Source organism: Salmo salar, chromosome 01, assembly GCF_965601325.2.
Source record: "Salmo salar chromosome 01, fSalSal1, whole genome shotgun sequence".
NCBI lineage: Eukaryota > Metazoa > Chordata > Actinopteri > Salmoniformes > Salmonidae > Salmo > Salmo salar.
In genome coordinates, this window is record NC_138291.1 from 12,652,501 (window position 1) to 12,679,233 (window position 26,733).

At 47.4% G+C, this 26,733-nt stretch overlaps 1 protein-coding gene across 4 annotated transcripts in view; it reads right to left on the bottom strand.

Annotated features, from left to right (window-relative positions):
* The window catches only part of qkia (QKI, KH domain containing, RNA binding a), a 106,978-nt gene that overhangs the window by 43,822 nt on the left and 36,423 nt on the right, over positions 1 to 26,733 (bottom strand). For all 4 annotated transcript variants that reach the window (XM_082965934.1, XM_082965890.1, XM_082965920.1 and 1 more), the window contains exons 3-4: positions 15,064 to 15,180; positions 7,132 to 7,275 (exon numbers count right to left, since the gene is read on the bottom strand). In XM_082965934.1, the coding sequence (XP_082822060.1) occupies positions 7,132 to 7,275; positions 15,064 to 15,180 (261 nt within the window). The remainder of the gene's footprint in view (positions 1 to 7,131; positions 7,276 to 15,063; positions 15,181 to 26,733) is intronic.

Below are 26,733 nucleotides of genomic sequence, written 5' to 3' on the forward strand. Positions count from 1 at the left end.
CTACATTGTAGAATAATAGTGAAGACATCAACACTATGAAATAACAAAAAAAGTGTTAAACAAATCAAAATATATTTTATATTTTGAATTCTTCAAAGTAGCCACCATTATGATGACAACTGTCTTAAAAAAAATTTTTTTGCTTTGTTATTATTGGGTAGTGAGTGTAGATTGATGAGGGAAAAAAACTATTTAATCAATTTTAGAATAAGGCTGTAATGTAACAAAATGTGGAAAAAAGTCAAGGGGTCTGAATTCTTTCCGAATGCACTGTACCTCTGATTGTTGAGGCATCTGTGCTCAAGCCCTCATTACAGCCTGCCAGCCCAAAGAACTACAACCTCAACACATACCTCATTACAACCTGCCAGCCCAGAGAACTACAACCTCAACACATACCTCATTACAACCTGCCAGCCCAGAGAACTACAACCTCAACACATACCTCATTACAACCTGCCAGCCCAGAGAATTACAACCTCAACACATAGCTCATTACAACCTGCCAGCCCAGAGAACTACAACCTCAACACATACCTCACTATAGCCTGCCAGCCCAGAGAATTCAAGTCATTTACAACTGTGCCAGACAAAGATGAATTCTAACGACACACTTCCATTAAATTAAATGCACACTGACGTATCGCTATACATCTTTATCAGCCTGAACATGACAAGCTGGCAGCCGGTGGGCCATAATGTTCTATGACTGATCCGCGAGAAACGCTTATAAAAAATATATAATAATACATATACATACATACATACATACATACATACATATATTTAAAAAAAGGCCAATTAATTATTTACAATGCTTTTGTATCAAACCAAAACATTGTGTGGAAGTGCAACCTAATTAGACTGGACTGGAATTGATTGAGGGCCCTGTGTTCAACCTGCCAAAGACCGATATAAGAGTTCTCCTCAGCGAATTGAAAATCTGTTTCCCTCTCTGATATCACTTTTGGGTGACACTGATGTTTTGATAATCTCCTGCCTGCTATGAGGTAATCACACCAACCCTCATCAGAGTGCCAATAAATCCATTACTCTGTCACTGGGAAAAGGAGGATCACATAGGCTACCTGGTTCCAATCACATAGGCTACCTGGTTCCAATCACATAAGCTACCTGGATCCAAACACATAGACTAGGGGTGCCACTGGGGTTAGTGCAGGTGCTCTGCAGGGTTAGCCAGGTTCCAATCACATAGGCTACCTGGTTCCAATCACATAATCTACCTGGTTCCAATCACATAATCTACCTGGTTCCAATCACATAGGCTACCTGGTTCCAATCACATAGGCTACCTGGTTCCAATCACATAGGCTACCTGGTTCCAATCACATAGGCTACCTGGTTCCAATCACATAGGCTACCTGGTTCCAATCACATAGGCTACCTGGTTCCAATCACATAGCCTACCTGGTTCTAATCACATAGGCTACCTGGTTCCAATCACATAGGCTACCTGGTTCTAATCACATAGGCTAGGGGTGCCACTGGGGTTAGTGCAGGTGCTCTGCAGGGTTAGCCAGAGTGCAGCAGGGCTATGCTGGAGGCAGTGTTCAGGGCCTTATTACCCAGTAGACATGACAGGAGAGCAAGGCTCTGTGGCACACACCAGCAGCATGCTGAGGCGGGTGGCAGTGGGGCTGAGGGAAGAGAGGAGGGGGTGTGAAGAGGGGCTGGATCAGCGGTATAAAGCCACACTTGAAAGAGCAGCTCAATCAAACTCCCCCCTCCCGTCATTTCTCGTCTCATCTCTCCCTCTACTCCGACTTTGTCGGGAGTTGAAAAGTTCACGGGATCGGGAGCTGCCGTGAGGCGGGAATAGCTGAACCTTTGCCACTTTCCATCAGCACCCTCTCCTTGCAGTCAGTCAAGCTCTCTGGCTCGTGGGGTGATCTAGAGAAGGGGTGGGACATGAGTCACACACCCACAACGCCTGTTTTAATATCAGCCAACACATAAATCAACTAGCAGAGGCTCCCATTTCAATGTCTAAATGCCGTCAGAAATCAGGCTTACTTATTTCAGCACAAGGGTGTCAGTTTTTGTTACAAGACAAGGCTGAAATAGCTATTGCCTCAAGGCCAAACAGACAACTTTAGTCAGCGTCTCATCCTTCTCCCAAGACAACAACCCCGGCCTGATGGGGACAGTAAAGAATTTCCTTGAAAGAGGAAGTTGACGAAAACGGTGACCCCATTTGTTTCCCCGAGCGATTTAATAAAGACAATTTCACGCTGCCAAATGCAGAGAAGATGCCCTTCATTAAAAAGTGCGTTGCCGGGTAGACATAGCCACAGCTTTAATCCAATTTAGTTTAGCATGATAAAGGGCATTACTGCCAGCCCGGGTTGCCCACCCACCCACAGTGACAATGACAACACTAGAGAGAGGAGAGAGAGAAGAGCCCCTGGGGGACTTCATGGGGAGATAAACCCCAATGAGCCGCCATTCTGGGAAGCCACACAGGACTATTACAAGTAATAGTGGAAATACTGCACTCAGCCAACAAACTAGGCACAGCAGCTTCACGGCAGCTTCTCAACAGTATTTTTAGCCCTACGTAAAAATAAAAGGAGCTTGTCGCTGTGCTGATACGAACTGCCACCAAGCCAGTGAGGGTTGTATAATAGGGAAATTACTTTGGAATTACTAGAATGGATCATTAACTAAACTTTCCTGTGGTAAAAGGTAGAGGGAAAACCTGCTACTGTCAGTAATACTCTCCTCACTTGACAATGTGAGCTTACACATGAGAGCATAATGTAAGATATATTTATGGGAAATTCTATTTCTCGGGACACTCAGCTTGACTATAAGCGTGGCTCTTTGCAGCTGATGACTTCAGAGGGGAAGTGAGGGATGAGCTGGGTCTACATGCATGTTTATTCACCTCCCCCCACCCTGGCTGACAGTGACTCACGCTGCGTCACCCACACAGTCAGCACAGTCACACGCCGCCATCTCTGCTTCAGCCTCTGGTGTCGTACTCCGTGAGAGAGGTTGAAATTGTCCCTCGCTCAGAAACGGCAACAAAGCGGAAGAGTTGGAAGGTTGAGGATTCATCTCAAAACAAAGGAGAAAGGAGTTGATCTGAGGCTATTCTCTCTGTAGCCATTGGATTGAAGAGATTCAAGTGACGCCAGGCCTCTGGGAGAGAGTGTAACCAAACATTGCCGGGGGGCCCTGTGTGGTGACGTGATGGGCCCGTGATGTCCCCTAAAATAAACCTGATTACAAAAGGGGGCTGCTTGGCCTGCAGAGCCTTGGCCCCGTTTCCACGGGTCAGATACCCACTCCAACTCGCTTCCTGACAGGGGATCCGGAGGTACAGCTGTCCGGCCGGTCTGTTCGCCGCGGGCAACCGGGCTCCTCATGGCCTTCTCCGGCATCATGTGAGGAAGTGAAATACGGAGAGAACACTCTCACAGGGTGCACACTGCTGTCTGTTTTTAAAGTGACACACCCTGTTCCTCCAGTCCTTTATCCAGGAAAACAGAACAAACTGAAATGTGGCCTCATCGTGATCGCCTGCTTGTGTTCATAACAGACTAGGGGAGTGCCGACCTGGCCATACTCATATTTATCATCTTATCTGTAAATTGACAGTTGATAGATCGGATGATTCTCATGATCGGAAAACACAAAAGTGTTTTAATATGCCTAGATAGATGTTGGCAAAATACCCAGAAAAGCTACAGATTAGGAGCAGTGTGTGTCTGTCTCTTCAATTTGCTGCGTGAAGACAAGTTTGCGGTCACTCAGTCAGAAATCACATCAGCGTTTTCTCGTTTCCCACTACCCTCTATCGTAGTAGCAGGAGACAGGAGCAATCTAAATGATCAGATTGAAACATGCGAGGAGAAGTGAGCAGGTGAAACTACAAAGCTAAGCGAGCGGAAGGAGAAATACAGCTTTGCTCTATCCAATCAGAGCAGCAGGATCAATGTACAGCCCGCCCTTCTCTTTGCAGACAGGCAAACTAGCCAGCTGACTTATTCAGACTACGCAAAATCTCACTTAATTGAAAGATACCTGCTGGCACGCAAAAATATATTTTAACAGAAAAAATGAAAATACTGTAATCATAATCGTATCATGACAATTGCTCATATCCGTTAGGATACTGGTTTTGTCCGACTACTCGGCACACCCCTAATACAGAAAAGAGATTGTATCATTCCCCCCTTTCTGCTTGTGGAGAACTGACTAACCCTCACGGCAGTACTACTCACCGCGGGCACCAAACTGACTAACCCTCACGGCAGTACTACTCACCGCGGGCACCAAACTGACTAACCCTCACGGCAGTACTACTCACCGCGGGCACCAAACTGACTAACCCTCACGGCAGTACTACTCACCGCGGGCACCAAACTGACTAACCCTCACGGCAGTACTACTCACCGCGGGCACCAAACTGACTAACCCTCACGGCAGTACTACTCACCGCGGGCACCAAACTGACTAACCCTCACGGCAGTACTACTCACCGCGGGCACCAAACTGACTAACCCTCACGGCAGTACTACTCACCGCGGGCACCAAACTGACTAACCCTCACGGCAGTACTACTCACCGCGGGCACCAAACTGACTAACCCTCACGGCAGTACTACTCACCGCGGGCACCAAACTGACTAACCCTCACGGCAGTACTACTCACCGCGGGCACCAAACTGACTAACCCTCACGGCAGTACTACTCACCGCGGGCACCAAACTGACTAACCCTCACGGCAGTACTACTCACCGCGGGCACCAAACTGACTAACCCTCACGGCAGTACTACTCACCGCGGGCACCAAACTGACTAACCCTCACGGCAGTACTACTCACCGCGGGCACCAAACTGACTAACCCTCACGGCAGTACTACTCACCGCGGGCACCAAACTGACTAACCCTCACGGCAGTACTACTCACCGCGGGCACCAAACTGACTAACCCTCACGGCAGTACTACTCACCGCGGGCACCAAACTGACTAACCCTCACGGCAGTACTACTCACCGCGGGCACCAAACTGACTAACCCTCACGGCAGTACTACTCACCGCGGGCACCAAACTGACTAACCCTCACGGCAGTACTACTCACCGCGGGCACCAAACTGACTAACCCTCACGGCAGTACTACTCACCGCGGGCACCAAACTGACTAACCCTCACGGCAGTACTACTCACCGCGGGCACCAAACTGACTAACCCTCACGGCAGTACTACTCACCGCGGGCACCAAACTGACTAACCCTCACGGCAGTACTACTCACCGCGGGCACCAAACTGACTAACCCTCACGGCAGTACTACTCACCGCGGGCACCAAACTGACTAACCCTCACGGCAGTACTACTCACCGCGGGCACCAAACTGACTAACCCTCACGGCAGTACTACTCACCGCGGGCACCAAACTGACTAACCCTCACGGCAGTACTACTCACCGCGGGCACCAAACTGACTAACCCTCACGGCAGTACTACTCACCGCGGGCACCAAACTGACTAACCCTCACGGCAGTACTACTCACCGCGGGCACCAAACTGACTAACCCTCACGGCAGTACTACTCACCGCGGGCACCAAACTGACTAACCCTCACGGCAGTACTACTCACCGCGGGCACCAAACTGACTAACCCTCACGGCAGTACTACTCACCGCGGGCACCAAACTGACTAACCCTCACGGCAGTACTACTCACCGCGGGCACCAAACTGACTAACCCTCACGGCAGTACTACTCACCGCGGGCACCAAACTGACTAACCCTCACGGCAGTACTACTCACCGCGGGCACCAAACTGACTAACCCTCACGGCAGTACTACTCACCGCGGGCACCAAACTGACTAACCCTCACGGCAGTACTACTCACCGCGGGCACCAAACTGACTAACCCTCACGGCAGTACTACTCACCGCGGGCACCAAACTGACTAACCCTCACGGCAGTACTACTCACCGCGGGCACCAAACTGACTAACCCTCACGGCAGTACTACTCACCGCGGGCACCAAACTGACTAACCCTCACGGCAGTACTACTCACCGCGGGCACCAAACTGACTAACCCTCACGGCAGTACTACTCACCGCGGGCACCAAACTGACTAACCCTCACGGCAGTACTACTCACCGCGGGCACCAAACTGACTAACCCTCACGGCAGTACTACTCACCGCGGGCACCAAACTGACTAACCCTCACGGCAGTACTACTCACCGCGGGCACCAAACTGACTAACCCTCACGGCAGTACTACTCACCGCGGGCACCAAACTGACTAACCCTCACGGCAGTACTACTCACCGCGGGCACCAAACTGACTAACCCTCACGGCAGTACTACTCACCGCGGGCACCAAACTGACTAACCCTCACGGCAGTACTACTCACCGCGGGCACCAAACTGACTAACCCTCACGGCAGTACTACTCACCGCGGGCACCAAACTGACTAACCCTCACGGCAGTACTACTCACCGCGGGCACCAAACTGACTAACCCTCACGGCAGTACTACTCACCGCGGGCACCAAACTGACTAACCCTCACGGCAGTACTACTCACCGCGGGCACCAAACTGACTAACCCTCACGGCAGCACTACTCACCGCGGGCACCAAACTGACTAACCCTCACGGCAGTACTACTCACCGCGGGCACCAAACTGACTAACCCTCACGGCAGTACTACTCACCGCGGGCACCAAACTGACTAACCCTCACGGCAGCACTACTCACCGCGGGCACCAAACTGACTAACCCTCACGGCAGTACTACTCACCGCGGGCACCAAACTGACTAACCCTCACGGCAGTACTACTCACCGCGGGCACCAAACTGACTAACCCTCACGGCAGTACTACTCACCGCGGGCACCAAACTGACTAACCCTCACGGCAGTACTACTCACCGCGGGCACCAAACTGACTAACCCTCACGGCAGTACTACTCACCGCGGGCACCAAACTGACTAACCCTCACGGCAGTACTACTCACCGCGGGCACCAAACTGACTAACCCTCACGGCAGTACTACTCACCGCGGGCACCAAACTGACTAACCCTCACGGCAGTACTACTCACCGCGGGCACCAAACTGACTAACCCTCACGGCAGTACTACTCACCGCGGGCACCAGGAGCTTCTTGACCTCCTCTAAGGCTCTTTTCATCTTGATCTCAGAGCGCTTCTGTGTGTCCTCCACCGTGATCAGGACGTGCAGGTCTTCGTTCAGATGCTCCCAGTTGGGCTTGCCTCTGTTCTGCTCCTCCTGTGAAAGAAGAGAATAGAGAGAGATTAGAGTGGATGGGGGGGGCAGCGATGACAGGCCAAGACCCTTTAGAAATGTAGCTGTGAAAGGACATACTGCCTTTATTAGAGCCCCACATCAAAAGGTTGACAGCTATCCCTATAGCAACTAAACATCTGAGGAGAATATGTATGTATATCAGAGGCCTGCAGGCTTTTCAATCTGACTAACCTTTTCAGAGGAGACCTACAGTGCTGTCGACACATTGACACGGTGGGTGGGTGTGTGACAGGACAATTGTGCCCAGGTAACAATGGGCCCCTGAGAGAGCCGTTTACCTCACTCTGAAAAGGGGGACGCGAAGCACTTCGAGGTGTTAAATTGTGAGTGGTGCTCCTCGGAAAGGAAGGACAGGCTTTATTCACAAACTGACGAGCAAGTCGTGTGGAAGCTTAAGAGGGCTATTTCAATCTGAACACAATGGGGCCAGGCGTTAGACTGACGAGACAGCGAGTGGGGAAATGGATGGAAGAAGTCAATTCAATATGAAAGTCTTCACACCCAGGTTTTGAAAAACTCCTCACACCTAACTTAAATTAAATAAATAAACTCACTCAATTCTGACTTGCTCTCTCAATTTACCTGGCTTCTTTTGAGACGTTTGCTGACAGTGCTGCACCGCACAAAGAGCTCTAAAAAGCTTTGGGTCACACCAGCATAGCAGCTTACCGTTGTGTGGGTGTGAGGTCTCAGCTCACCATTTCCTCTAAGCCTTTGTGACTATGAGCGTTTACTAATACACCGCGCCAAGCCAGAGTGGAGTGGCATGCCGCCGGTAACCCGCCTCCTCTGCCAAGAGCGGGCTGTTGCCATGATACTGGTCTTTGCCACACTCCGCCGTCTCACACCAACACAGAGAGGGAAAATTAAGTTCAATATTTCTCTCTCGTGTTTACCTTTTCCACAGTGGGAGCAGGGCATACTTTTAACTGGCAGAAGCCAAAATTATTTCACAAATGGGCTGTTTGCTTTTGATCTATTGTTGAGGCATGGTAAGTCAACAGTTTGTGGAGGGATGAACAGGGGCTAACTGTCAATTGTAGGTGTGTGTGTGTGTGTGTGTGACTACGGCAGAGAGACGAGAGAGAGATGGGGAGTGAATGAACACTAAACAGAGAGACATCTCCAGCCCTGTGGGGGCTGAGGCTTCATAGTCCTGCCTCAAGAAGGGCTAAAGCTAGGAGTGGGGCGGAGCACCACTTACCCACCGTGGCTGGCAGTGAACAAGGTCACACAGCATCCTATGAGAGAAAAAGTAACAGCATGACAAACAGGGAGGAGTGGTGGGACGCAGGGGCCTGGTGCAACCGCAGGGCATGCTGGGAAGGAGGGGGCAGGGAAGGCCTTTGAAGAGAGACCGAATTGTGTTTACTGACATCTGAAACCGGCTGAGAGACATGCTGCCAAGAAATGGAGTTTGCCAAAATATGAACGTTATGAGAACATCTATAAAGGCAATGACTTGCTTGTGTGGCGCACTGAACCTCCCGTCTAAGCTTGAGCTCAATAAATCCTAGACCAAGTTTATGCTCTTAACACGGAAGACACCACACGTCCAGTTTCATTTGACTCATCCCTTCTGGTTTGGTTTATTGGAAGACTAAAGTTCCATAGCCCTCGACAGGAGTAGCTGGTCAGCTGGTGCTAGGATGAACCTGTGCAAATCTAAAAATACTATTTATAGCAACACGGGGTCGGAATGCACATTTCACAACTAAGCGACTGTTGTAGCCAGCTGTCCCTCTAGCTCGCCCGGTCCCCAAGGGTTCCTGAATAGCGCCTCTTAGCCACGAGTGATGCACTTCAGTCAAATTCCACCAGGCTAAAAGGGACTTGGGGGCAACAGGGGGTAGGACAGGCAAAGTAAAGTAAGGCAAGCTATGCCCGGAACAAAGGAGCTATATTTAAGTTTACGGAGGTCTCTTAAATACCTGTCAGAATGAACTAAAGGGGGAACTAAAATTCAAAGGGATATTACATTATATCCCAACAGTCCAAATGCTCTTGCCCTGTCCAAGCGTCTCTGGATTCCACCTCCATCTATTCCAAGAAGAGCACGAGAGGAACTATCTGTAGACTTTTATGCTTTTCCCGTTAGTCTAAAAGATTTTATTCAAGCTTCATAAAGCATTGGTTAAATCAAGACATATCACCTCTAAAACACTGAAAGAAAATCCAAGCACTTCCCACTCATCTTTACTAGAGGCTGCTCTCCTACTACTGCAACGCCCCTCCAGGTCTCTGATCCCTACTGTTTCCTTTCGGTCTCCCATTTCCTCCAACCCTAGCCACTTAGCCCCTACCCAGATGGCAATGCACCGTTGCAATCTTCGCTCACTCTCTTTCTCCCACTACTCTCTCCTCTTCTAGCCAATCATCTTTACATTCTGATAAATCCTTCTACCTCCGGTCTACTGATTTCTGCCTCTTCGACCCCATTCTCCTCCCTTTCCACATCCCCTTTCCTCCAGGACGGCTTGGCCCTCCCTCTTGCTCTGTGGCTGAGTGCCTCAGTGCAAGCCTAGAGAAGAGGCCTGCAGGCAGCTGAGAGAAAATGTAGGAAAACTAAACTTCCGGAGGACCTATTATCCTTTCACTTCCTCCGCTCTACCTTCTCTTTCTTTGTATCGGCTGCTAAAGCCACTATCACTCTAAATGACAACCTTCTGCCTCTCACCCTAAGAAACACTCTTCCACATTCTCTTCCTTCCTTAATCCCCCATCCCCTCCTCCGTCTACGGGGACGATTTTGTCAACCACTTTGAAAAGGTTGACGATATCCACTCAGCCTATGGAGTCAACTGGTCCCACTCACATGGAACTACCCTTGATCTCTTTCTCCCCAGAAGAAATCCTGCGACTCCTGAGGTTCGGCCAACCAACAAACCTGCCCGCTCAACCCAGTCCCCTCTTTTCCAGACCATCTCTGGAGACCTCCCATTCTTCCTTCGTCAACTCATCCCTGACCACTGGCTGTCTCACCTCTGATTTCAAAATGGCCCGAGTTGCTCTCCTGCTCAAGAAGCCAACACTCGACACCGTGAACCATCAGATCCTCCTCTCCACCCTTTCAGGGCTGGGCATCTCAGGCTCTGCACACTATTGGATTGCATCCCATCTGGCAGGCTGTTCCTACCAGGTGACATGGAGAGGGTCTGTGAGGGTCTGCCGTTTTTATAACCACCTTCAAACGGGCAGTTCTTTAGGAGTTGGGCTGTGATCGTAGTAGTGTGAACACATGGTCTCCAGCGTCTTTTCCCCCCTGTATTTCCTGAGGAGTCCCTCCCTGATTTAGGCCTTATTTGATCAAAGGACAAAGCATCATCCCAGGGACAGGTTATTATCCTGTGTTTGTCTCCCCTGTCTGTTCCTATTCCATCTGCGCTGCCACATCAATGATGGTGACGTGGAGGGAACAGAGTGGTGACTTAAGATGACTGACAGTTCACACTAGAAGAGGTGCCTTGTTATTGAGAACGGGCGTTAAACTTAGCCTGTACCTTTTTAAAAAAGGCAACGCAATCAAGTGAGCAATTACCTAATTCGGTCTTCTTTCTAACACCACCCGAGGTCAACATGTGCAGGCTCAGAATTGTTGTCTAGTTGGGTCACACTTCAAATTGACTTGACTGTATTTTAGTGATCTCTTACTTAGTAGTTTTTTGAACACCTTTAAATAGATGCTGCCCTGTATGTATAGCCAGAGTCTATGTATTCCATAAGACACCTCCCATTCAAGGTTACACACAGTAGCTGTGACACAGGCATCCACCAGAAGAGGAGTTCCTTGAATAAGCCATAGAGACCACCTGTCACCACCAGCCCAGCGGCGGCGCCACCACCAGCCCAGCGGCGGCGCCACCACCAGCCCAGCGGCGGCGCCACCACCAGCCCAGCGGCGGCGCCACCACCAGCCCAGCGGCGGCGCCACCACCAGCCCAGCGGCGGCGTCACCTGCAGCCACGACTCTACCTCCATTTCTCTCACGTCAAATCCCCCCGTCTGCCTATTTCTCCATACTGGGGAGTCCATTTATCACATGCCTCACCTCTTCCTCTACTCCTACTCCCCCTTGCTCCACTGCTCCAGCCACCGGCGGGCTGGGCAAGCCCCTGGAGGGAGCTGCAAACTGAATTATTGAGAGCTGAAAAACAGTGGCTCCTGAATAAAAAGACTATTATTCCCCCCCGCTACTCCTCTCTTCCAGGGAAGTCTGGGAGAACACAAGGAGGTTCAGGGAGGGGAAACTACAGGCAGACTGACTGACCGAGGTGAGGAAGAGAGATAAAGAAGTTCCTGGTTATGTGGTAGGAACTCTCTCCTGAGTGTTACGGTTGGCTTCAGCGCTGGGGGTGACAATGAGAGGTGGATGATTCATTTATTCATATTTGTCCATTTAACACTTATTTTACCAGGTAAGTTGATTGAGAACCCATTCTTATCTGCAGTAATGCCCCCACTGCCTCCCATACCGACCCCATTCTCAGTCCTGGTTGAGCCCGTACATTTTTGCCTCCAACTTACGAGGTGGCACAATCTATATTTTTTATCTTTTGTTATTCCCCATTTTATATGACATGCTCTTAAAAGCATCGTATTTTTCAGACTCGTATTTATTAGAAGCAGTTAAAACTGCTGGTCCGTTTATAGGCCTATAATTGCAGCGAGCGTTGGACAGGTCTCAGGGCCATAGAGAGACAAATGAAGGAAAATAAGATGCCCTGGGTCATCAAGCCTTAAGATTATAAAAGTAATCAGAGATAAAATAAATGAGCCGAGAGGAGCAGTCTTCGGGGCGAGCCATGCTTCTAAATGAGGTGTATGAAACCTAACGCCCACTTAATCTAATTCTAAAAGATGGAACAAGCAATAAAATATACTGCTCAAAAAAATAAAGGGAACACTAAAATAACACATCCTAGATCTGAATAAATGAAATAATCTTATTAAATACTTTTTTCTTTACATAGTTGAATGTGCTGACAACAAAATCACACAAAAATAATCAATGGAAATGCAATTTATCAACCCATGGAGGTCTGGATTTGGTGTCACACTCAAAATTAAAGTGGAAAACCACACTACAGGCTGATCCAACTTTGATGTAATGTCCTTAAAACAAGTCAAAATGAGGCTCAGCAGTGTGTGTGGCCTCCACATGCCTGTATGACCTCCCTACAACACCTGGGCATGCTCCTGATGAGGTGGCGGATGGTCTCCTGAGGGATCTGCTCCCAGACCTGGACTAAAGCATCCGCCAACTCCTGGACAGTCTGTGGTGCAACGTGGCGTTGGTGGATGGAGCGAGACATGATGTCCCAGATGTGCTCAATTGGATTCAGGTCTGGGGAACGGGCGGGCCAGTCCATAGCATCAATGCCTTCCTCTTGCAGGAACTGCTAACACACTCCAGCCACATGAGGTCTAGCATTGTCTTGCATTAGGAGGAACCCAGGGCCAACCGCACCAGCAAATGGTCTCACAAGGGGTCTGAGGATCTCATCTCGGTACCTAATGGCAGTCAGGCTACCTCTGGCGAGCACATGGAGGGCTGTGCGGCCCCCCAAAGAAATGCCACCCCACACCATGACTGACCCACCGCCAAACCGGTCATGCTGAAGGATGTTGCAGGCAGCAGAACGTTCTCCACGGCGTCTCCAGACTCTGTCACGTCTGTCACATGTGCTCAGTGTGAACCTGCTTCATCTGTGAAGAGCACAGTGGCGAATTTGCCAATCTTGGTGTTCTCTGGCAAATGCTAAATGTCCTGCACGGTCTTGGGCTGTAAGCACAAACCCCACCTGTGGACGTCAGGCCCTCATACCACCCTCATGGAGTCTGATTCTGACCGTTTGAGCAGACACATGCACATTTGTGGCCTGCTGGAGGTCATTTTGCAGGGCTCTGGCAGTGCTCCTCCTTCTCCTCCTTGCACAAAGGCGGAGGTAGCGGTCCTGCTGCTGGGTTGTTTCCCTCCTACGGCCTCCTCCATGTCTCCTGATGTACTGGCCTGTCTCCTGGTACGCCTCCATGCTCTGGACACTATGCTGACAGACACAGCAAACCTTCTTGCCACAGCTCGCATTGATGTGCCATCCTGGATGAGCTGCACTACCTGAGCCACTTGTGTGGGTTGTAGACTCCGCCTCATGCTACCACTAGAGTGAAAGCACCGCCAGCATTCAAAAGTGACCAAAACATCAGCCCGGAAGCATAAGAACTGAGAAGTGGTCTGTGGTCACCACCTGCCGAACCACTCCTTTATTGGGGGTGTCTTGCTAATTGCCTATAATTTCCACCTGTTGTCTATTCCATTTGCACAACAGCATGTGAAATGTATTGTCAATCAGTGTTGCTTCCTAAGTGGACAGTTTGATTTCACAGAAGTGTGATTGACTTGGAGTTACATTGTGGTGTTTAAGTGTTCCCTTTATTTTTTTGAGCAGTGTACTAACCAGTGCTGTGACAATGAACAAACTCCAAAGGAGATGAAGAGAAATACAAAAAAATTAGCCAAGAATGACAGTGGTGGTATAGAAAGAGATCCCACCCCTAGAGCTAGAAAGCGGCGCATCTAGGATGGAGGCTCCGGTGGGAATCCTTGGGCATCCTGCCGTTGATGCTTCTAGGATAGAGGCTCCGGTGGGAATCCTTGGGCATCCTGCCGTTGATGCTTCTAGGATGGAGGCTCCGGTGGGAATCCTTGGGCATCCTGCCGTTGATGCTTCTAGGATGGAGGCTCCGGTGGGAATCCTTGGGCATCCTGCCGTTGATGCTTCTAGGATGGAGGCTCCGGTGGGAATCCTTGGGCATCCTGCCGTTGATGCTTCTAGGATGGAGGCTCCGGTGGGAACCTTTCTTCCACCTTACCTGTGCAAATACACTGGAATGGATATCTGCTGCCTGCGGACGAACCGCAGGTAGCCTAGCGGTTAAGAACGTTGGGCCAGTAACCAAAAGGTCGCTGGTTTGAATCCCTAATATGACTAGGTGGAAGAATCGGTTTATCTGCCCTTGAGCAAGGCACTTCATTGTAGTTGCTCCTGTAAGTCTCTCTGTAAAGAGTGTCTGCTAAATGACTAAAACGTCAAAGTAAATGAGCATGTCTGGCTTTAAAATAACGTGTTGTCGCATTGTCAAAGCACCTGCACATGTTTGAAAGGCGTCGTAGAAATGGCTGGCATTTGCTTTAAAAATTTCATCTCTGAAATATCTATAAAGAGGAAAAGTGAAAAGTGACAGATTCCACTGTGGATAGATCAGAACTACATAATACAAGTGACCACTATATGCTACCAATGATCAGTCCAATGTTATGTTTGACCCTTCCTCTCGTTGGGTTGCCGCCGTACATCCAGGGATTCTGAGAAGATGGAGGCGGCCATCTTTGACTGCCACCACCGTGACGTCGGTGGCCTTTCAGAAATCAACACATCACCACAGCCAAGCCCAGAAAAGAGCCCTTGGCCCAGGCCTACCAGTGTCACTTCAGAGGTCACTTCCCACTGAGCAGCCTTTCCAGAACAGAGTCATGGCTTTCTTACATTTTATGTAGGTTATGTTTGTATATTACACTGATAGCTGGTAGGGCTATAGTAAAATGTTTACTTCTCCACGCGGAGTAACAAATCTAAATGGGCTTTTTACTACGAGGCAATTAGAAGTGGGTCTTAAATGAGAGGCTTTTTGTGTGTGAAAAATTTAGTGAAAAAGCAGCAAGAGAAAGAGAAAATAAACCAATGAGCTCACCTTCTTTCTGTCCCTCATGGAGCTCTTGCCTCGCACCATGATCTTACATCCAGTTTCTGCTTCCAGCTGCTTGGCGGTGAGTCCACGAGGCCCCAGGATTCTGCCCACGAAGTTATACTACAGAGAGACAGGGAATCAAATATTATTATTCAGGGTAAAAAGAGTAGTTCACATTCAGATCGCAGTGTAGATAATCAGGCCACAATGAAAATGAAATATACAACTACTTGCACACTATGAATTGTTGCCCTACTTATCTTAATCACATGATCAGTGCCTGAAATGAACACCCGTGGATAGATTTTGTCATTGGCTCAGTTGGTAGAGCATGGCGCTCGCAACGCCTGGGTTCCATTCCCATGGGGGACTGGTACGAAAATGTATGCTCTCACTACTACAAGTCTGTTAAATAACTAAAATGTAAATATTTTACAAGGCTGTTTGCGGTTGGTCACACAGAGCATTTGGGAACAGTTTTTTTCCCTTCAGTTCCTTAGCCCACATGTAAAGAACGCAACAGTCATTGGTATTTCTTGCAACCTTCAGAAGTTACGGCATGGGAATGCCTTTGTCTACCACTTCCTGTAGCCAGTTGGCAATGCCGAAACAGTCACTTCTAAAGGCTTTCCCATAAAACCTACCCAATTAAAATATAAACTGCAAAGTAGGCTTACCTGGCAGAATGATATGGTGGTTTGAACTAACCACTGGTGATTACCATCATGCATGCAGCACAGAAACACCCCTAGCCAAACACCAGTCTCTTGAGGCGCGCAATTGAAATGAATGGGCAACTATACCCTCCAATATATTTTTACCCCAGAAATCAAAACTGGTTTGTTTCATTTTGTTGATCCCTCAGCTTTCATTCCATGGGACACGTGATATCGGCTCATTGCTGCCATGACAGCAGATTCCAGACAACAGGTGAACATTGTGAGATTAAGATTATTTTTCCTGGCCTAATAAAAAAACAGAAGGATTTCAAGTGCACATGTACGAGTCCCTTGTGTTCCCGGCAGTGCAACCTGCTGCCGAGCCAACATTACGGCACCGGACTGAAACCAGGGTCACTAGAATGCAAGCTGAAAAAAAGGAATTTATTTATTGAGGGGAAAATATAAATGAAAATACAGGGAACTACGGTGGGGGGGGATGTCAAAATAATCCAACATTTTTCAGCAAACTAAAAACATAATGGTGAAAGAGGGAGGGGGAGGGTGGTTGAATGGTAAACAGAGCATGTTTACCATATGCAGAGTGCCAAGCTGAGAAGGTGACGTGTAAGAGTTCCAGGCCCTTCCGTTTCCCTGTGGATGACGTTACTGTTACTATGGAGCTCGGGTAGACAAGAGGGCAGGCTAGGCCAACGTCTGTTTGGTGAACTCTGGTCACTACAGTGGTGAGGGGGTGGTGTGATGGCAAGGCATCGAGGGCACGTGTCCTCCTGTCCTGTCTTTGGTCACACAGTAGCGTTTCTAGCAAGGATTTTAGGCAGAGGAGCAGCAAACTGTCAGTCTTCATCACAGTGGAAGCAGCAGACGAGACAAGAGGACCCAGCTCCCAGGCACAGTCTCTACCCATGTTCAGCCATGGGTTTTCCTCCATCAGCCAGCAGTCTGACATCACAAGCAAGAGCTCAGAGACACTTAAAGGCGACAGGGGCAAGGTGTCTGGGTGAAGCATAACCTCTACGGCTAGCTAGCGTGCCCAACCTTACTCACCGGCATAAGATAAAGAAATAGCTCAACTGGCCAGAGCTAATGTCTTTCTGAGGCAAGATAATTCTTCACACCATCTGTCAGCATGGATATATGGCTTTTTAAGGTCAGATATACTCAGTGTTAATCCAACCCCAGCCACTGGCACAATTAATGCTTGTGTGGTATACTATACATTTCCAGCCAATTACCCGGCTATATGCTGATGTCAAGATACAGCCAGAGAAGACCTACACTAGCATCTGTAATCCGCATCTGAGGAGAGTCTTGGTTATGAAAGGAGTTCCTATACTGATATGGACATAAATAATAAAATATCGCTGTGGAACTGCTCTCAGGCAGATAAGAAAGAGAAGTGAATTCTCCCTGGCCATGAATATGTTGATGCTGATTGTACATGACAGAGCAGGGGCTTGCAGGAAAGTAGGGAAATTGCTCATTTGAATACTGGAACAAGACAGTAATTACTGCCAGAAGGGGCAGGACAGCGGGGGGGGGCAATGTCCCTTCTCCCAAAGTTGAGACAGTTTTTCCAATGGCTTTAAATACTCTGCCTTTGACATGCATGATATGGTGGTGATAGGACTGGTTCAAGGACATTGGGTCGTGAAGGGACCTGGGGGATATATCTATTTTTAAGAGGGGAGTGGGCGGCAGCCATGTTTGGCGATGTCTGGCTGAGCCGTCAACACGCTCTCTACTCCAGGAAAATTCACGCGGCTCAAAATGTCAGCCAACGCAGGGCCACATTAACCATCCGGGACAGAAATACCAGCCCCATCAAAGCATTCAACAGAAGAGAGGAAAAAGCAGCGCTTTGATGAACGGGGATTTGATTTCAAACTGGCAACTCAACAGAAGTAAGAACAACAGAACCCTCTTTCTCATCACCCCTTATTGTTCTCCGTGTCCCAAATAATCTCTAACCTGCAACAAACACTAGATCAGGTCTTTATCCTGCAGCGAAGGGGCCGATGCCAGTTAAAAGGAGAACAACCAATCGTAAACCATTGGCATGTATAAAACAATACAAAGCCAAACATGTTGGAGCTTTCAGAGGAGAGGTAGACTTGCCAGGAACTCCCGACACATGAAGACCTCGGTAGAAAGAGTCACTTAACTGGAGTAGGTCTGGTGACGTGCAAGGAATCACTATAAAAGACAGCTTGTTTTTGAGTATGTGTGCATGTCTGTCACAATTCTGCCATTTCAACAATCAAACATGGCTGATAACGGGTAGCCATGGCCACAGGGCAGTAGTATAAATAGACTATGCCCATCTAGTTACAGCATGGTGAATATGAGCAGCTTCAACAGCCAGGCTGGCTAACCAACCATATAATCAGCATCCATTCTGATTCACCGGAGAGAAAGTGCTTTAACATAACCAGCACTAACTGTACAAATTACAAATTCAGGATATGAATCCCCATTCCGCCACCTCTGTTCTGACCCAAACTCATCCGTCTCGTTCTTTATCTGTTGAATGAAATGCATGCATAAACGATTTATTTATTTTGCAAACTCGACAAGAACTCTCCGCCGGCTCTCTCTCTCAGCGGAGGCCCGTTCTCTGAGCAACCAATTCCCTTTCCTCATTTAAGGCATTAGGAGATTAGAGACACTGGGACCTTTTCGCGGCCAGTTTTTTTCTCCCCAACTTTTATCTCAGTTTCCTCAAACCCTTCCGAATCGACACGCACACAGCCGCCCCCTCCACCTCCATCCGCCCTGCCCCGGCCCCCACTTCAGAGGGCCTCCCAGGAAGGAGGCTTAGTGACATTAAAGGGGCTTTGTTTACACCCTGTTATCGGCACTCGGCAGGCGGAGGGGGGCCAGCCCAGGGGCACTGAGAGAAACTCCTTGCCGACGCCCTGCTCTTCACTCTGAAGTTGACTGGCTCCCCTGGGCTCCGAGGCAGGGAGCAGGCACGGGCGGGTTACCAAGGCTCCACCAACAGCTTTAAGGAAGTATACAATGTGCAAATGTCTGTTTGTCTTAACCGCAGCTGTGGATGGGAAAAGAAGTGGAAATTAGATCATGGCGAAGGGTCTCCGAGTGTATTGGGGGGCTTAGCAAGGATAAGCACAAAGAATATGAAAATCGAGTTGTCACTAGAGGATTGTAAATGAGCAACACTTCCTTTTTCATACAGTAAGACGTGAGTGCAACAGGAAATGTGTCTACCTCAGGCACTGCACTGAGTGGTGACATATTTCCCACCAATCGTTCAGGCACCCTGGGCTATTATGCCACAGCTCACATATTGGCCCGTTCCTCTTACCAGGGGAGACGTGAGTATGTGGTCTATTGTAACATATTTACATATGCAGAGCATGATTACAACCTATGCCCATGCGCTGTAGACATCTCTCTGAGACATGATTGGCTGGCTGGAAAACTCCACCCAGCAGAAGTGACCTTCAAAGCACCCCAGATCCAGACAAACTCAGCTACTGGTCTGTTCAATCGCTGGGCATCTTTAGAGTTCAATAGCATTACACGTCCATTTTTCAGAGATAACCATGTATGCATTAATCAATCAATTATACTTTTCACCAATCAAACTACATAATGGTAATCATTTATTTGAAAGGAAAATCTATTAACAAACTGGGTAAATCAGGATGTAGCCAGGCCAGGGGAGATGAATGCATATTCAATACGAGTGTGTTCATGCATCGAGTTATCCAGCTTGTTTTGGCAGATTTCACAGGGCTACAGAATAGTCTTTTTTGGGACTTATTTTATTGATCAACAACATTTGCATAGAAGTAGCTTTTATAAAAGTGCGCGCTGTCTCTAAGTAGTAATGATGTCATTACGAGGCAAAAGGGGTGCAGCCAGGAGTCAGTTCACAGAGGTAACAGAGCATCTTTGGGAGAGACGTGAGAGATTCTGTGAGGGAATAAAGTTTTGGTAGCAATCAGCTTTGAAAGCAGCATATTTTGCATTATGGTTCACCATAATATCACAAACAAAGCTCCTCCCTTACTACATACTGTCTCCCAGGTGACAGTTTGGGTTTTAACCTTCATTCATTCATTACTACCGTTTTCCTCACCTTTGCTATGCACAGTGCCCCCACAACCACCTTATTCCTCAACAGACTGGAGCAGAGAGGGCAAGGCAAGAAGGGCCTTCTATGCCGCCAATTCTTTTAAATAATTGACATCCCATAATTAGTATCTGGCAACAACTATAATACGCCAATCAGTTGTAGAACCCATTTCCTGGTTGTGAGGTCTGGGGTCCACTCACCAACCAATAACTCACAAAATGGGACAAACACCCAATTGAGACAGTATGCAGAATTCTGGAAAACCTACAGTCAGTGTACAACTTAAAACACCAAATAATATGCTGAGCAGAATCCAGAAAAGACTGGTTAAATCCTACAACCACCTAAAGGAAAGTGATGCCCAAACCTTCCATAACAAATCCATCACCTACAGAGAGATGAACCTGGAGAAGAGCCCCTAAGCCAGCTGGTTCTGCGCTCTGTTCACAAAACACAGACCTGATAGAGCCTCAGGACAGCAACACAATTAGACCCAAATTATGAGAAAAAACTAAGAACCATTGGACACACTAGAAAGAACCAACCCAAAAACAGCTAACTGGACTGCTACCTTTCCCTAAACAGAGAGTACACAGCAGCAGAATACATGACCACTGTGACTGACCCAAACTAAGAAAAGCCTTGACTACTGTATGTACAGACTCAGTGAGCATAGCCTTGCTATTGAGAGAGGCCGCCGTAAGCAGAGAGAGAAGACAAGCTATGTGCACACTGCCCACAAAATGAGGTGGAAACTGAGCTGCACTTCCTAACCTCCTGCCAAATGTATGACCATATTAGAGACACATATTTCCCTCAAATTACATAAACCCACAAAGAATATGTGTGTCATGTTTAATCATGTTTACTGTTAATGCCTGTTAGGGCTAGGGGGCAGTATTGACACGGCTGGATAAAAAACGTACCTGATTTAATCTGGTTACTACTCCTGCCCAGTAACTAGAATATGCATATAATTTTTGGCTTTGGATAGAAAACACCCTAAAGTTTCTAAAACTGTTTGAATGGTGTCTGAGTATAACAGAACTCAAATGGCAGGTCAAAACCTGAGAAGATTCTGTACAGGAAGTACCCTGTCTGACCATTTCTTGAACTTCTTTGCCATCTCTATCAATTACAAAGGATCTCTGCTATAACGTGACACTTCCTACGTCTCACATGGTCTCTCAGAAGACGGCAAAAAGCTGAATCGTGGCTTTGCAGGCTCTGGCTGAAACAAAGTAGTGCGTTTGGGTAGTGGCTGGTTACAGTACTGTGAGACTCAGGCTCGTGCCCGCGTCGACCGAAAGCTTTCTTTTCCTTTGTCTGTTTACCTAAAAGGATATTCCCGGTCGGAATATTATCGCTTTTTTACGAGAAAAATGGCATAAAAATGGATTTTAAACAGCGGTTGACATGCTTCGAAGTACGGTAATGGAATATTTAGATTTTTTTGTCACGAATTGCGCCATGCGCGCGACCCTTATTTACCATTCGGATAGTGTCTGGAACGCACGAACAAAACGCTGCTTTTCGGATATAACGATGGATTATTTTGGACCAAACCAACATTTGTTATTGAAGTAGCAGTCCTGGGAGTGCATTCTGACGAAGACAACAAAAGGTAATCAAACTTTTGTAATAGTAAATATGATTTTGGTGAAGGCTAAACTTGCCGGGTGTCTAAATAGCTAGCCCGTGATGGCTGGGCTATGTACTTAGAATATTGCAAAATGTGCTTTCACCAAAAAGCTATTTTAAAATCGGACTTATCGAGTGCATAGAGGAGTTCTGTATCTATAATTCTTAAAATAATTGTTATGCTTTTTGTGAACGTTTATCGTGAGTAATTTAGTAAATTGTTAGTAAATTCCCCGGAAGTTTGCGGGGGGTATGCTAGTTCTGAACGTCACATGCCAATGTAAAAAGCTGGTTTTTGATATAAATATGAACTTGATTGAACAAAACATGCATGTATTGTATAACATAATGTCCTAGGGTTGTCATCTGATGAAGATCATCAAAGGTTAGTGCTGCATTTAGCTGTGGTTTGGGTTTTTGTGACATTATATGCTAGCTTGAAAAATGGGTGTCTGATTATTTCTGGCTGGGTACTCTGCTGACATAATCTAATGCTTTGCTTTCGTTGTGAAGCCTTTTTGAAATTGGACAGTGTGGTTAGATTAACGAGAGTCTTGTCTTTAAATAGCTGTAAAATAGTCATATGTTTGAGAAATTGAAGTAATAGCATTTCTAAGGTATTTGAAAATCGCGCCACTGGATTAGACTGGCTGTTGCGTAGGTGGGACGAATTCGTCCCGCCTAGCCCAGAGAGGTTAATGCCAGTCTGTGTTTTGATCATGTTTACTGTTAATGCCCGTCTGTGTTTTGATCATGTTTACTGTTAATGCCGGTCTGTGTTTTGATCATGTTTACTGTTAATGCCCGTCTGTGTTTTGATCATGTTTAATGTTAATGCCCGTCTGTGTTTTGATCATGTTTACTGTTAATGCCCGTCTGTGTTTTGATCATGTTTAATGTTAATGCCCGTCTGTGTTTTGATCATGTTTACTGTTAATGCCCGTCTGTGTTTTGATCATGTTTACTGTTAATGCCCGTCTGTGTTTTGATCATGTTTACTGTTAATGCCCGTCTGTGTTTTGATCATGTTTACTGTTAATGCCCGTCTGTGTTTTGATCATGTTTACTGTTAATGCCGGTCTGTGTTTTGATCATGTTTACTGTTAATGCCCGTCTGTGTTTTGATCATGTTTACTGTTAATGCCGGTCTGTGTTTTGATCATGTTTACTGTTAATGCCCGTCTGTGTTTTGATCATGTTTACTGTCCGTCTGTGTTTTGATCATGTTTACTGTCCGTCTGTGTTTTGATAATGAGAGAGACACACAGACAGAGGCCCGTCATGCCTGCTCTCGTTCTCTAACCTGGGCCCGTCAGGCCTGTTCTCGTTCTCTAACCTGGGCCCGTCAGGCCTGTTCTCGTTCTCTAACCTGAGCCTTAGTTTTCTGTGGTAAAACATTTTTCTACCATGTGAGCTAATTAACATAACCCTACGCTAGGGGGACTAAGGTGGGATAGGAGGTAGGGATAGGAGTAGAATATCTTTAAAATAAGAAAAATATTGTAGGGAGGAGAGGGGTGGTGGGATGGAGAGGGGTGGTGGGATGGAGAGGGGTGGTGGGATGGGATGGGAAGGGGGGAAATGAGACTTAATTCTAGACTTGACATCGTCACATCAAAGCTCAAGGGAAGACTTCAATGCTTCCTTCTAAGCACATCCCAGCATTTAGTGCCTAATCTGGTTGCCTTTGATCATTTTGTTTGGGGGGTTTATTTGGGGTTGCAGTGGAGGAAGTGGGCTAACATGCAAAGGTGTTGGGGGGTGGAGGAAAATAGAGGATCAGCTTGGTGCAGAGGTCAGAGTTCATGGACTCTAATATGCAAAAGTAGGGGAGAAATCCCAATATGCCACAGAGCAGAGAGTGTAGACATTACAGCCCAATCACATCTCAGGAGGAGTCACAATAAGACTTGGGGTAATAGTTGGGGTAATATAATATAATACTACATTGACAGACCATGCTTGCAGAGGTCAACAGGAACAACTCAAAACACGGTCTGTACAAAAAGGCATCTTGGATACCCCTGGACAGATTTAAAACGGTATTCAGTACACAAAAACTTTTACAGTCAATGGAATATTACACTGCAGAAGTATGTGGGACTGGTAGGACTTTAGTGTGTAGAATGTTACAGGCAGTCATGGGTGTATTTGTGAGTGAAGGGTGCGTTTGCATGGGTGAAGGGTGCGTGTGCATGGGTGAAGGGCAAGTAGATTGGGAGTGAGAGAGCACTTATCAGGGGTGGGTGTGTGTGTGTGTGTGTGTGTGTGTGTGTGTGTGTGTGTGTGTGTGTGTGTGTGTGTAGGCCGAGGGAGGGAAAGTGAATGATTGTGCTGATAGCAATCAGGATGGTGGTTGGGATGAGAAGTGACTCCTGAGTCATGTTTAATCCATGTCTCTGTCGCCCCAGTCCCTCTCTCCATAGGTCCATCAAGGTCTCTGTTGCCCCAGTCCCTCTCTCTCCATAGGTCCATCACTGTGTCTCTGTTGCCCCAGTCCCTCTCTCTCCATAGGTCCATCACGGTCTCTGTTGCCCCAGCCTCTCTCTCCATAGGTCCATCATGGTCTCTGTTGCCCCAGCCTCAGGAAGAACCTGCTTCTCTTATGACTCATCTCTCTCTCTCTCTAGTCTACACCACAGGAACCATACATACTGAGGACACCTTGATCTCTTTTCATCAGGCCTTCTCTGATCACCAAAACCTAACCCACTGTACCTAGACTTGGATGTGTTTTGGGCAGTGATTGATCATAATCTTTACGTACAGTACACAAATCCTCCTCTACAATCTCCATCCTCATCATGAGAAATGGCTATCAACTGGAGCTCCATTTAATAACATGACCTAATCAATCTGTCCCTACCAGCCCATATCATCTCCAGTTCCATTAGTGTGGTGCGTAGCCATGCCCAATGACTTCTGGGGGCTTGGAGATCCGTTCCAATCTGTTGAATAATGACATGCCCCCCACGAGGGCTCGCTTAATTACTTTCTCTGTAGAGGGCCCAGCCCAGCCCGAGGCCAGCGCACCTGACAGCCTACCACCCACTCGCTCACTCTCCCTCCTGGGTCCCATGAGCACTTCTATTACTGACCCTTGATGAGCACTAGTCACAGATGGGCACTGAAAAGGTCACACTTCATGTAAACTTCCAAGTAAAAAGGTGAGGCTGGATTGGTGCTCTTCAGCCCTGCATCTGACAGACAGAAAGATGGATGGACAAAAACTGTCCAGAAAATACCAGAGGGAGTCAACATTTGTGCTGACTTGGGGAATACAGGGGGTGAGTGTGACTGTACCATCACACTAGCTAGCCCCTGCAGGTTGTAGTGAAGTGTATGTGAAGTGTGAAGTGTATAGTGAAGTGTGAAATGAAATGTGTAGTGAAATGTGAAGTGAAATGTGTAGTGTAGTGAAATGTGCAGTAAGTGTGTAGCGAAGTGTGAAATGTGTAGTGAAGTGTGAAATGAAGTGAAGTGAAATGTGTAGCGAAGTGTGAAATGTGTAGTGAAATGTGCAGCGAAGTGTGTAGCGAAGTGTGTAGCGAAGTGTGTAGCGAAGTGTGTAGCGAAGTGTGAAATGTGTAATGTAATGTGTAGTGAAGTGTGTAATGAAGTGTGAAATGAAGTGTGAAATTAAATGTGAAATGTGTAGTGAAGTGTGTAGCGAAGTGTGAAATGTGTAGTGAAGTGAAATGTGCAGTGAAGTATGTAATGTGTAGTGAAATGTGTAGCGTGTAGTGAAATGTGCAGTGTAGTGAAATGTGTAGTGAAATGTGCAGTGAAGTGAAATGTGTAGTGAAGACCATGGAGCAGAAAGGCAGAGGTGACAGTTGCAGCATGACCTTGACTCTTCATTAGGGGTGATGAGGAGAGTTGGCACACCAGAGAGGTGTGTCGTGTTGTGAACGCCACCGTTTTCACCGTCTCCCCCCTCCCTCTCATCTCCTCTTTCCGAGGAAGAGATGGAAACGTAACAATGGAGGGAGGATGGGCCAAGGCTGCCATAAGTCACTTACCTCAACTTCTACCTCACCTTCTGTCTCCCCTCCCCTTTTCCCCCTCATTCTCTTCACCCTGGTCACCATGGATAAAGGACACCCACTTGTCGCAGCGTTCTCTCAGACACACTCAGACCACCGAGGTGTTGCGGCAGGCTTCTTGTCCACCTGCCAAAAGAGTGTCCTCCGTGACCTCTAATTAATGTCCCTAGCAGCGGCGCTCACAGAGGTAAATCACCTCCCCCGACACATGGACTGACGGACATGGACACACCCAGACAAATCCCCAGTTTAACTGGATAGGACACTGGCACTCTATTCTGCATTATTTCCCTCAGAGCTTTTCCCTGCAGCCCCCAGTTGATTTATGCTGAACGGGTGGGTTTTCCATTGATGTAAATGAATTGCGACACGTTTGATTTGTAAAAAGCCATCTCAGACTAGATTTCAAGACGTGTTTAGTGTAAACTGTTGTTACAAGGAGGGGGGCTCAGGGGGGGGGGGGGGGGGGTAGGTTGTGAGAACGTGTCATCTCCACAAATAGAAGATCTATGGAAAATCAAAACAGACACAAACCATCGTCAACGCTATTTAACAGTGTTTATTTTTTATTTTTTATTGAAATGCTGAATCTGACATTTGGTGGCCACAGTCCAAACATGTTCAACGACACCGTATGGGGCATAAATCATAAGAAACATCTACAAAAACTGACTAAAGCGAAAGCGACTTCCCCAAAATAATCTGAGCAAATGGTCTACCACAGTAGGAGTCATACTACCCATAAAACCGAGCAGTCAAAACACAGAAATGGTTCCAAATCGGTTTTCCACCACTTTACCCATTGTGAATTTTAGGGGGCTGTGTTTCGTGTAAGCTTAACCTAGCGTGACATTTTGAGTGTACTTCTCTCTCACACAAGGGTAACATTTATCAATATTTTTGCCTGTATTTACCCCCCAAAAATGAAATGTAATTAGCTGCTAATGTGGCGATTATAACAGAACTACAAATGCCTATAAAATGCTTCACGTCACTCACCAGGTTCATGCCGATCTGGACGAGACTGCCGAATCAAGGCAAATGTAAGAATCTAATGTTAGATAAATTAAGTCATTCATAAATTGGCTAAAGTTCTTTAAAATGGACAATTCTGTTAACTTCTATGGGCAAGCGTCCCACCTACTCAACAGCCAGTGTAATCCCGTGGCGCGTTATTCAAATACCTTAGAAATGCTATTAC